Consider the following 12,485-nt stretch of genomic DNA (forward strand, 5'->3'; position numbering starts at 1 on the left):
GCTGCTTTTTTTTTGTTGTTGTTGTTGGTTGCACTGTGAACCCTGACCCATGGCAGTGAAAGTGCCCAGTTCTAACCACTGGACCGCCAGGAAATTCCCGAAAACTGCTTATAATCACGGTGATGTCTACCAAACTTTCAGATAAAGGAAAATTCTTTTGTCTTTTTAACTAAATTTCAGAGCATTACAGAGGAAGAAAATTTTCCCATTTCATTTTATAAAGTTAGAAAAACTTTGATAATAGAACTTATAAAGATACCACTAAAGAGAAATTTATAATTGTTTGTCACTTATGAATATATACTGCAAGACCAAATATATTTGAAAATTATTTCTAACAATTAAAATATACCATGACTACTGTGATTTGTAACAGAAGTATGAGAGGACAAGTACTAGAAGTAATTTTATAATTTATGACATTAGTTGACTGATGGAGAAAGACCAAATAATCATCTTAATATATATTGAAAGGGCATTTAATAAAATTTAGTCTTTTTGGTCAGGTAGTTACTTCCATAACACAAAGACTGTTTACCCTGAGCTAACAGTATACTAGAAGCAATGCCGTTTACATTTTGCACACATGCCTGGTATCACTGCTATCAGGTAACCCATGGGCCAGGATCAGGGTGAGGCAAGTAAGACACTTATTCTCCTAGTTATGGAAGTTCCAGGTCAGACACCATTATTTAAATTTTTAATATTTGGTTATCATGGATATTTTTGCACTAATTTTTATTTTTAAAAATATTCCACTAAAATATGATTTACCTTCATTTCTGAGGGGCTTTTTGGCATCTCCTTAATTTTGTGCATCAGGAAAACCACTTCCCTCATCCTAAATAGAGCTCTATGTTAGGAATGGTTTGCAGTTTTAAATAGTATAATTAAGGAGTTGAATATGATAGTGAAAGAATCAAATAGGGCAGTCAAAACAAATATTATATTTGATTCTTTACATTTTGTCTGGTTTTTTTAATAGATTTATATTGTAAATTCTTATTTTATTTCTATTATCTTTGAATTTGCTTTGTTAGTATGCTAAGTTAGATTCTTACTGATTTCAAACCATCTCTTTTATTATAAGCATTAAGACTATAAATTTCCTTCTATTTGCATTTTAATTGAATTCCCATCATTGACCATGGAGTCTTTACTGAAGTAGAGAGGATTTACAACATTATATAAGTTTCAAGTATACAACATAGTACTTCACCATTTTTAAAGTTTATATATTCATAGCTATTATAAAGTATTGTCTATATTTCCTGTGTTGTACAGTATATCCTCATAGCTTATTTATTTTATGCATAGTAGTTTGTATCTCTTAATCCCCTGGCCCTATATTGCCCCTCCCTCTATTCTCTCCCTACTGGTAACCACTATTTATTCTCTGTATCTGTGAGTCTCTTTCTTTTTTGTTATATTCACTAGTTTTATTTTTAGATTTCATATATAAGTGATATCATATAATATTTATCTTTCTCTTTCTGACTTCTTTCACTAAGCATAAATACCCTTTAAGTCCATCCAGAAATATAAGCTATTTTCATTAGCATTCATATCCAAATATTTTTATTTACATGAATTAATTTTTCTGTAACCCACATGCCATATAGAAGTGTGCTTATAAATTTTCAAACTTAGGCATTTTTAAAGTTACCTTTTTGTTATTGCTTTTAACCTAATAGAGCTCAGATAATGTGTTCTACATGAAAACATGTTTTGAAATTAGTTAAGACATAATTCAAGGCCTAGTATATAATCAGTTTTCTACATGTGCTTGAAGGATATGTGTTTTCCCGTGACTGTGTATGTATGTATATATACCCCTTAAATCAAGCTTTTTAATTATTAAGTTCAAATAATCTTGTACTAATTTTTGCTGCTCAAACTATAAATTATTGAGAACATTTGTTTTTAACTCTTTCAATGGAAAATTTTTCTTTTTTTCTTAGAATTCTTTAAAAATTTCCTTTGGATATTTTGAGGCTATGGCAATGGATAAATGTAGTAGAAATATGTCACAGGCAGCTTTGAGCTCACATGCTTTCAGCTTAGCAACCAAGGAGAAAAGATTTCTTTTATTTCCCTGCTTTAGTTTTAAATGTCTTCCAAAGGCTCTAATCGGTTCATTGAGAATCCAGTGATGTAGTAAAATAATTTTCAAGGATTTTAAATCATGGCTCTTATACAAATGCAAAATGAACTCTTATCAAAGAAATATTATCAATTCATTAGTAAGAGAACCAGTGAGATGCTGGTTAACAAAGCATTTGAGGAAGAAGGATTTATATATCCATCATGAAAAACATTAAAAAGATTTTTAATTTTTATATTGGATTATAGTTGATTTATAATGTGTTTCAGGTGAACAGCAAAGTGATTCAGTTTTACATATACATATCTCTATTATTTTCAGATTCTTTTCTCATATAGGTTATTACAGAGTATTGACTAAAGTTTGCTTCAGTAGGTTCTTGTTGATTACCTATTTTACATAGTGTGTTTATAGTAATCCCAACCTCTCACGAAACAACTGTAATTTCTTCCCAATACCTTGAATGCTCCCAGTTTTTCACCACTGGTCCTTTGTGCAGTTCATCCTCTCTGCCTCTCTGGTCTTCACTCTTCACTGTAGTTTACATATCACCTCTTCCTGCAGGTTGAACCCTATCTTAGCTATCACCATCCTCTTTTCCTAACACTGCATCATGTTTCTTTCCTACCACTGAGACAAAGATTTCCTTTTTTTTTTCCTTCTTTCTCACCCCAATGTAAGTTCAGTATTAATATTGCTAGCCTACAGCACTGTGTCTTTAATACGGTAGGTTCTCAATAAATGAATGTAAGCAAAAATACTCTATTCCTTCCCAACTTCCCAGCAACTCAGTAAAGTAGGTGATCTTGTTGGCAGGGGAATATCTGCTAACACCCATTGGGAGCGCACTACCCTGGGGCTTCCGGAATCGTGGCCTTCACGTCAGGGCGGGAGTGCCTAGATTCTATTCCTGAGGCCAGCGCCCTGCGTTTCCAGTTGGCTTTTGATAATGGTTACTCTAAGTGAGGCGAATCTGTCCGTAAGTCCTCTGAGGAAACCAGGAAGGAAGGTAGGGTCAGGACAGTGGTTCCGGGGCACTTGTGGATCATGTGCAGTGGGAGGGGAAGAAACAGCTCAGAGGAAAGCGTTGCGCTGCGCTGCTTGCGGACCTAGCTTTCACAGGGTCCTGGCCAGGACTGCAGGGAGCACAGGATTTCTCAGGTCCAGGAACTCAGCGGCTGCCAGCCTTCGTCCCTGACTCTGGTGCTGTCAGAACTATTCACGGGGTGGGGAGTCTGGTAGGGGCATGCCTGAAAGGGACCCAACTCTGGTGTTCTTACCAGAGAATACAGAACCCTGGACAGCGCTTTGAGGCAGCGACCTCCTACATTACCCCTTTTAGTTCCGGATCTTTTGTTTGCTTGGTCCATTTCACCACTCATAATAAACGCTGAGGTCCCTGTCTGTGAAGCCATTTTCCTAAAGAAACGAAATCCTCCAAAGTGGACACTTGTTATCATTCACTGAAATAATATAAATGTAGATTAAAGGGAACATTAAAAGACAACCCCCGTCCAAATATTCACAATCAACCCAGTTCTATAATTCATTAGTATGACTGACAGAACTAAGGAAAGTGCTATACTTAGGATTCCAGTGTATTATAAATGATACAAGTGAACAGCCAGATGAAGAGATATAAAGAGCAAGTTCAAGGGAGGGAGGTGGTAGTGAATGCACAGAGATTTCCATGCCCCTTCCAAGTGCATGATCCTTCCAGCACATCCTTGTGTTCACGAAGAAGTTCCCTGAACCCTTTTTAGGGTTTCTAGATGGGGTTTCACTACATAGGCAGGACTGACTAAACCATATAGTCATACAAGCATCCTCCTCCACCCCAGATCCACCAGGCAGGTGGGGATGGGGAGACTCTAGTCAGGATACTCCCTTAGACCTGCTCATGCTGAGTGTGAGCACACACTCATGAAGTATATAAACTAGCTCTTCATGCCTGTATCTACCCCTCAGACAATGATGCTTTAATTCCCCATTACAATTCTCTATCAAACTATTACTCTGAGCAGGATATCTCTGTCCATCTCTTTTCATTATGGACTATAAAGTACGTACTTTGGTCTGAAGCAATGTCACTCTGTGATCCAAACTGGTGTAATATTTTCTCTTACTGTTCTTTTATAGTACTCTGAGTATTTGCATCTACCACTGAGTAAACCAAGTCTGTGTCAGAATCAGTCCATTCCCATTAAGATCCGTTGGATATCAGTATCTGACTCGCTTGCCACTGTGTTCATGGTCTTTTCCCCTTTGAGGTATCTGCAACATATCCATCTGCAGGCTCTATTTTGTTGGCAAACAAAGCAGTTCTTAGTGGCATTTTGTGCTTCAGAGGTGCAAGAGGAATATGTCTAGACTGGGTCCATCTCTGTATTGCTGTCGTCCCTCGATGTCCATTCATTTCATGCACCCAGGTGTCGTGCTCAAGCAAGTACACAAAGGTATCCACTGGTTCACTTTGTGAACCTGCAAGTTGGTTCTTCCTATGGGCATCACCATATCTACTATAATGCATCCCTTGAAATCTCATAGTAATTTCAATACAGCCATGCCTCATATAGGCATCTCTTTAATAGGCCAACTTTCCATTCACTTAAGACCAGGCCATTACCTAGGAGTCAGTAAAACAGTCCCTCAAACATAGGGACTTTCTATCACTGTTGATTTTTTCAGTCATTGCTAGGAAAACAGCATATAATTGAGCTCACCAAACTGTTTTTCTTTTTTTTCATTATTACATTGGACTCCTACTCAAAAGGAGGAGCAAGAAGTCCTATTGAGCTGACTGGTTTTTACCTTCTATAAACACAATGATAACCTTCCAAATAGGATGCTATCCATTCACCTTGGAACTGCCATCCATAAACCAAGCAACTCTTTGTTGATCAGTTATAAAACTTTACAGGGCACTGTTCTTAGAATGGATTCTGACAGCTCCTCATGCATTTCCAAAGTCAGTCCTGGGAGAAAGAGTCCACCTGCTTGTGAATCCACTGAGTAGCTCTCTGCATTTCCCTAACAGCATATACCTATACAAACATTTCCATTTTATTATGGAACTCTTATAGGCACTGTCTTCCCCCTAGCATGCTTCTCTGACCTTACCCAAGACATCACTGATCCTTCAGGCTTTAATATTATTATAGTTTTTATTTACAAAATTTTTAGTTGTGGTTAAATAAGTGTAAAATGACACTTACCATCTTAATCATTTTTAAATATATAGTTCAGTAGTGTTATATATATTCATATTATTCTGCAACAAACCCCTAGATATGTTACATCAGGTAGAACTGAAATTCTATACCAATTAAACAATAGCTCCTCATTTCTCATTCTGTCCAGCCTCTGGCAACCTCTTCTCCACTTTGTTTCTATGAACCTGACCATTCTAGGATAACTTTTATAAGTGGAATCATCATACAGTATTTTTCTTTTTTGTAATTGGCTTATTTTTCTTGGCATAATGTCCTCCAGGTTCATACATATGCAGCAGGTGTCTTCATTTTCTTCTAAGTCTGAATAATATTACACTGCACATATATACTACATTTTGTTTATCCATCTATCAATGGACACTTGAGTTTCCACCATTTGGCACTGTGAATAATGTTGCTATGCATATGGGTATAAAATATCTGAGAGTCTGCTTTCAACTCTTTTTTATGCATAACTCAAATTAGATTGCTGGATCATATGGTAATTTTATTTTTAATTTTTTGAAAAGCCACCACACTGTTTCCCATAGTGGGCTGCACCATTTTACCTTCCCACCACTAGTGCACAAGTGTTCCAATTTTTCCACATCCTCCCCAATATTTTTTGTTTTTTTTTGATAGTAACCATACTAATGCATGCAAGGTGGTAAGATTATTTCATGTCCTTCAGTCATAAGGACAATTTCAATTAATGTCCAAGAGCAAGCTAGTAATTGCCCCTCAAATGGAAATTTTCTAGTCCATAGTCCCAGTAGTCATTACTGTGGGGTGTTTACAGACTTTTGCTATAAGCCTCGGTTTATACTCCACATCAGTCTATGGTCCAGAGAACTCACTTATACAAGCACACAAGGTTTTATTATATACTGTGTGGGCAATCTTAAAAGCATTTTTAACTGAAGTATAGTTAATTTACAGTGCTGTTAGTGTCAGGCATACAGCAAGGTGATGAACACATAATATATTCTTTTTCAGATTCTTTCCCATTAGAAGTTAGTACAAGATACTGAATATGGTTCCCTGACTATATAGTAGGTCCCTGTTATCTATCTACAGTATTTTATGTATAGTAGTATGTATATATTAATCCCAAATTCCAAATGTATCCCTACTCTATTCCTTCCCCTTTGATAACCATAATTTGTTTTCTATGTAAATAAATTCACTTGTATAATTTTTTAGATTTCACATAGATAACATGATATTTTAATTTCTCTGATTGACTTCACTTAGTATTATAATCCCTAGGTTCATTCATGTTGTTGCAAATGGCATTTCATTCTTTTTATGGCGGAGTAGTATTTCATTATATATATATTCATCTGTTGATGGACATTTACATTGCCTCCATGTCTTGGCTATTGTAAATAGTGCTGCTGTGAATACTGGGGTCCATGTGTGTTTTCAAATTAGAGTTTTCTCTGGATATATGCCCAGGAGTGGGATGGCTGGATCATATTGTAACTCTGTTTTTAGTTTAGTAAGGAACCTTTATACTGTTCTCTGTAGTGGCTGCACCAACTTATATTCCCACCAACAGGGTAGCAGTGTCTCCTTTTCTTCACACCCTCTCCAGCATTTATTATTTGTAGAATTTTTGAAGATGGCCATTTTTCTGAGGTGAGGTGGGACCTCATGATACTTTTCATTTGCATTTCTCTAATAATTAGTGATGTTGAGCATCTTTTCATGTGCCTATTGGACATCTTTATTTCTTCTTTGGAGAAATGTCTTTTTAGGTCTTCTGTGTGTGTATATAATATATATATATATGTATATATATATGGCTATTAAGCTGTATGAATTATTTGTATATTTTGGAATGTAATCTCTTATTGGTCATATCACTTGGGCTCAGGCGATCTTGTTTGCTCCCATTTAGCATGTCTGACTGATACTTCTTGAAGGGCAATTTACAGTACTAGGTAGGGGAAACATTCCTCATTAGATATAATTTCCATCCACATAATCCATTCAGATAAAAGAGACAAAGAGACCCAATCACTTAATGTAAAGCCTGTTTAAAAATTCCATTTCTCATCCAAACCTCCTCTTAAATTCTGTGAACCCTACATTTCTATATTCTCTCAATCTAATTGCAGCTCCAGTTATGGATCACCAGTGGGTTTTGATACTTGACAAGGAGCTTGAGGCTCTCTTGTGAAGGAGTCCCAGACAGACCCTTGGGACCACTGACATTTTAAAATGTCCAAAGGACCTAGGTAGTTTGTATGAAGGTGATAGCAGTGCATAAATAGTTAAGTAAATGGGTTCTGGATGTATTGTGGGATCAGGGACTGATTATATGCAAAGGGCATTGTGAGAATGGGAGAAAATAGGAATCACTCCCCAGCAAGCCCCTAAGTCAGTCAACAGAAAAATAGAAAAAATCAAATCAGTATAGTCATACGGTGACTAAAAAAGTCTAGCAAAAGTGCAGACAACTACTAATGTGTGCAATACATGGATGAATCTCAAAAATATACTGAGTGCCATAAGCCAGACACAGACGAGTTCATTCTATTTTTATTTCATTTCTGTAAAGTCTAAAAATAATCAAAACTAAATTATGGTTGATATGTCAGGAAACTGGTTATCTCTGAGAGGAAGATATTGTTTTGAAAGGCAGGAGGGAACCATTGGGGTGAACAACCATTATGGAGACAAATATATTATAAATCTTGATATACATCATCCATGTTTACATGGATGTACACATTATATAAAATTAATCAAGCATTAAATTTAAGATTTTATAAGTAAACTTGTAAATTTTGTGTTTATAAGTTATCCCTCAATAAAAACATTAAACATAATCATTCTAAGAATAGAAATAGAAGACATAAATTCTTTCATATTATTAGAGAAAAAAGAAAGGAATAAAATGAAATCGTGATACAAGAGAGGGCAAGAAGGATGGAACAAAGAGGCAAGAAAGAAGTGGTTAAGAGACAACACACAATAAGCTGGCAGAAAAAAAATGGAAAAATATTGGGCTACATTAAGTATCAGACAAAACAAATTAAAAGATATGAATAATGAGGATCATTACATAATGAAGTCATTCACCAGAAACACACAGCAATTCTCAATCTTTATGTATTCAAGAATATAACTTTAAATTACATAAGGCAAAGTAGACACAAACATAAAGAGAAATTAACAAATCCACAATTATGGGATTTTAAAACAATTCTCAGTGATTGACAATGCTATCAAATGAAAAGTAAGTTAGAATAAGGAAGACTTGAACATCACTATACAAGGAAAGAACTGGACCTTAATATTTAGAGAATATACTTACCTCTCAAGCATATTAGACACACACAGGCACTCATGCAAGTTTCAGCCAACACCAACGTATGAATATCATATAGAACATGTTAAAAATAACACCAAAAATATCCATGTTTGTAAATTTTAAAAACATATTCTTTATAATTCATGAGTCAAGAAATAATGAAAATGAGAAAATGTTAGGAACTTAACAACAATGAAAATACCATGTACCACAGGTCAGGGCATGGTGCTAACTAGTAGTAGAGAATAAAATTTAAACTTAGATACAACAATTAGAAGAAACGTTTTTTAAAACTCTTAATGCACTAAGTACCTTATCTAAAAATCCAGAATGAAAATAATACAGATTGCAAATCCAAAGAATATGGAAAGAAGGTAAAAAAGACAATAGCAGCAAATAAAATCAAAAGAGAGGATGAGCAAAGAGAAAGGCTAGTTCTTTCAAAAGATAAACTTCTGGCAAGAGTGATCACATAAAAGAGAGAAAGCAACAGGACATGGCTATTGAAAAATAAATTTTAAAGTTGAACAAAAATGGTAACTTTAGAAAAAAGTATATCTTACAAAAACTAAGTCAAGAAGAAATTTTTAAAAATCTAACTAGACTGAAAAACTAAGAGAAATTTGGGCAAAAATCTCAGCTAGGTATGAGAGAGAAAATTATTGGCTAAGACCCTTTATGCTTAGAAATGTAAAATTTCTAAGTATGAACAAACAAAATTCGTTAATATATTTAAAAACAAATACATCCCAAACAGGTAAGTTTACTTCAGAAATATATTAATAGTGAATATACTAAAATTATATATTAATATTAAATAATAAACAATTGCTACTGTAAACTGTTGTGATGCATTTAAACTTTCACTTCCATTCATGAATGCTAAAAAAAAAAATCTCAAAACCTTAGAAGAGCCCTTATTAAAATCAGAAGCATCATAAAAATGCCTTTTACTACCCTTTTCAAGATTAAATGCCATTGCAATAAACAAATGTAGCATTATTCATAGAGTCAATATAGTAAAAAAAAAAAAAAAGGTTTTAGACCATTTACTCAGGACAAGAGAGTTCACTAATTTACTCTTCACACTTACTTCCATTCAGAGAATATCATAAGGAACAAAGCTGAATTGTGTAATTCGTTTGAATGAACCCAGAATGTTTTGTTTTCCTGAGGTGTGCCTCTTCTCTCAAAATTAAGAGGTGAAGACTTTAGTGTTCCATGCTTGCTTAGGTGCTACTTTGACAGGTGTCTACGTGCTTTCATATTTGTCTTTACTTTGTCCCTGAGGTGACTTTCTGTTCAATAGTTATCTGAAAAGACAGTTTCAATACTACGCAACTACAAGTCCTTTGAAGGCTGAAAAACGAAAGAAAATGGAGAAGGGAAAGATGGTGCATCCAAAGAATGACTCCCTCTCCTTCCTGTTCTACCAGGGAACCTTCCACTTACCAAGTTCTCTCTTCCCCCTTGGCAATGCAAAATATCTTATTCTTAATACCTTTTACGTACAAAGTTCATTTAAAAACTTTAAAATTGTTCTTATTCCATTTTTCGGTTAATTTTTCTGTTTGAATGTGGTTTGGGTAACTTGGATTGGAATGTATTAAAATTCTTTTTAAGAACAATGGGGAACATTTTTTTGTTTCAACCTAACGGGTTTTCATTTTACAGCCGAGCTTTCAGGAGTGAACCGAAAAGAATTTAAGCCAAGGATAGGTTAATCAGCCGAAGTTTAACGACTGGAAAAAAAGGTACAAAACCGTCAACCTTCCTCGACGTCGGCGGGACTACGGCCCAGCACCACCAACCAATCACAACCAGCAAGAGCTGGGCAGGCTGCGGGAACCAGATCAGAGAGGCACAAACCCGAGCGTTCCGCCTGCGCAGGGAGGAGGGGGGGCGGGGCGAGAACTGCGGTTCCGGGGTTTCGCGACGACGAGCAGCCCGACCAGTAGGAGCCGCCCTCGACCAGCGGGCTCAGAAGGCACGACGACTGCTCGTCTTCTCCACACACCGCCCCAGACCGACCACCCGACCGGCAGACATGATGGAAGCGGATCGCCCGGGGAAGCTCTTCATTGGAGGGCTCAACCTCGAAACTGACGAGAAATCCCTCGAGGCTGCGTTTGGCAAGTATGGCCGCATCTCCGAGGTGCTGTTGATGAAAGATCGAGAAACCAACAAGTCCAGGGGCTTCGCGTTCATCACCTTCGAAAGTCCGGCAGACGCCAAGGCCGCCGTGAGAGACATGAACGGCAAGTCCCTGGATGGTAAGGCCATCAAGGTGGCCCAGGCCACCAAACCGGCTTTCGAAAGCGGCCGGCGGGGCCCACCCCTGTCCCGCAGCCGGGGCCGCTCGAGAGGCCTGCGCGGGGCCCGCGGCGGCGGCCCGCGGCGCCCCCTGTCCCGCGGAGGGCCTGCGGATGACGGTGGCTACGGGGGCGACTTCGACCTGCGACCCTCCCGGGCCCCACTACCCATGAAGCGCGGGCCGCCGCCACCGCGGAGGGCCGGCCCACCCCCCAAGAGGGCCGCGCCGTCGGGCCTGGCTCGCAGCGGCAGCGGCGGCGGTGGAATGCGCGGGCGGGCCCCGGCCACACGAGGGCGAGATGGCTATGAGGGCCCGCCGCGCCGGGAGCCGCCGCCCCCGCGCCGGGATCCCTACCTGGGTTCCCGGGAGGGGGGCTACTCTCCCCGAGACGGCTACTCCAGCCGCGACTACCCAAGCGCCCGCGACCCCCGGGATTTTGCCCCCTCGCCCAGAGAGTATACCTACCGTGACTACGGCCACTCCAGCGTCCGGGATGAGTGTCCATCGAGAGGCTACGGTGACCGAGACGGCTACGGGGGGCGCGACCGCGACTACGCGGATCACTCGAGCGGAGGCTCCTACCGAGACCCCTTCGAGAGCTACGGGGACCCGCGCAGCGCCGCCCCCGCGCGTGGGCCCCCGCCATCTTATGGTGGCGGCGGCGGCCGCTACGAGGAGTACCGCGGCTGCTCGCCCGACGCCTATGGCGGCGGCCGCGACGGTTATGCTGGGGGCAGGAGTGAGCGCTATTCGGGGGGCCGCGACCGGGTAGGCAGAGCGGATCGCGGGCTGCCGCAGTCCGTGGAGAGGGGGTGCCCGCCCCCGCGCGAGTCTTACAGCCGGTCGGGCCGCCGGGTCCCCCGAGGCGGAGGCTGCCTGGGGAGCCGCTCGGAGAGAGGAGGAGGCCGGAGCAGATACTAAGACCTTGGGACCAAAACCAGGTTTTCAAAGAAGCCCCAGTGAAGAAGAGCCTGTTCTGTGGTAACTACCCAAGGACTAGTGCAAGGAAGAATTGTTTTTCACTTTTAAGACTTTCTGTTAACAACTTCTCCATGATTATTTTTGTGTGTGTGCATTTGAGAAGAAAAAGTTTAAACTTGTTTTGATTTCGTTCTGGAATTGTTAACGTTTCTTTCAACAAGCTCATTTAAAAGCATACGATTTGAACCTGCTTACTAGTTTTCTTATATTTCCAACTAGAAATTCTCGTAAAGGCTTCCTTCTAATTTTTCCTGATAAATGAAGCCGAAAGTTCTAAGATCTTTTACAAAGATCTGCTCACCTAAGATGGAAAATTGGATCATTCTTTACATTCAATCCAACTAGATTGGTGGGTTGAGTGGGAGGGATTGGTGTGTGCTACTCCTGAGATTTCAAGGTGTCTTTCAAACTAAATCTCAGTGTTACCTGTATTAAAAAGCAAACAATTGACAGCAACAACAGAAACCGCTTAGATCAGTATATGTAAAGAAAGAAAGTTCTATTCACAAGTAAGTCTTAAAAAAAAAATTGCTGGGCATATTTTGCCTTTTT

At 39.2% G+C, this 12,485-nt stretch overlaps 1 protein-coding gene across 1 annotated transcript; it reads left to right on the top strand.

Annotated features, from left to right (window-relative positions):
• Positions 1–10,282: 10,282 nt before the first annotated feature.
• Positions 10,283–12,119, top strand: RBMXL2 (RBMX like 2). The gene has a single exon (XM_020877499.2). It carries the CDS (start codon positions 10,686–10,688, stop codon positions 11,871–11,873), a length of 1,188 nt encoding a protein of 395 aa, XP_020733158.1. The 5' UTR covers positions 10,283–10,685; the 3' UTR covers positions 11,874–12,119.
• The last annotated feature ends 366 nt before the right edge of the window (positions 12,120–12,485 follow it).

Source organism: Odocoileus virginianus, chromosome 10, assembly GCF_023699985.2.
Source record: "Odocoileus virginianus isolate 20LAN1187 ecotype Illinois chromosome 10, Ovbor_1.2, whole genome shotgun sequence".
Taxonomy (NCBI): Eukaryota; Metazoa; Chordata; class Mammalia; order Artiodactyla; family Cervidae; genus Odocoileus; species Odocoileus virginianus.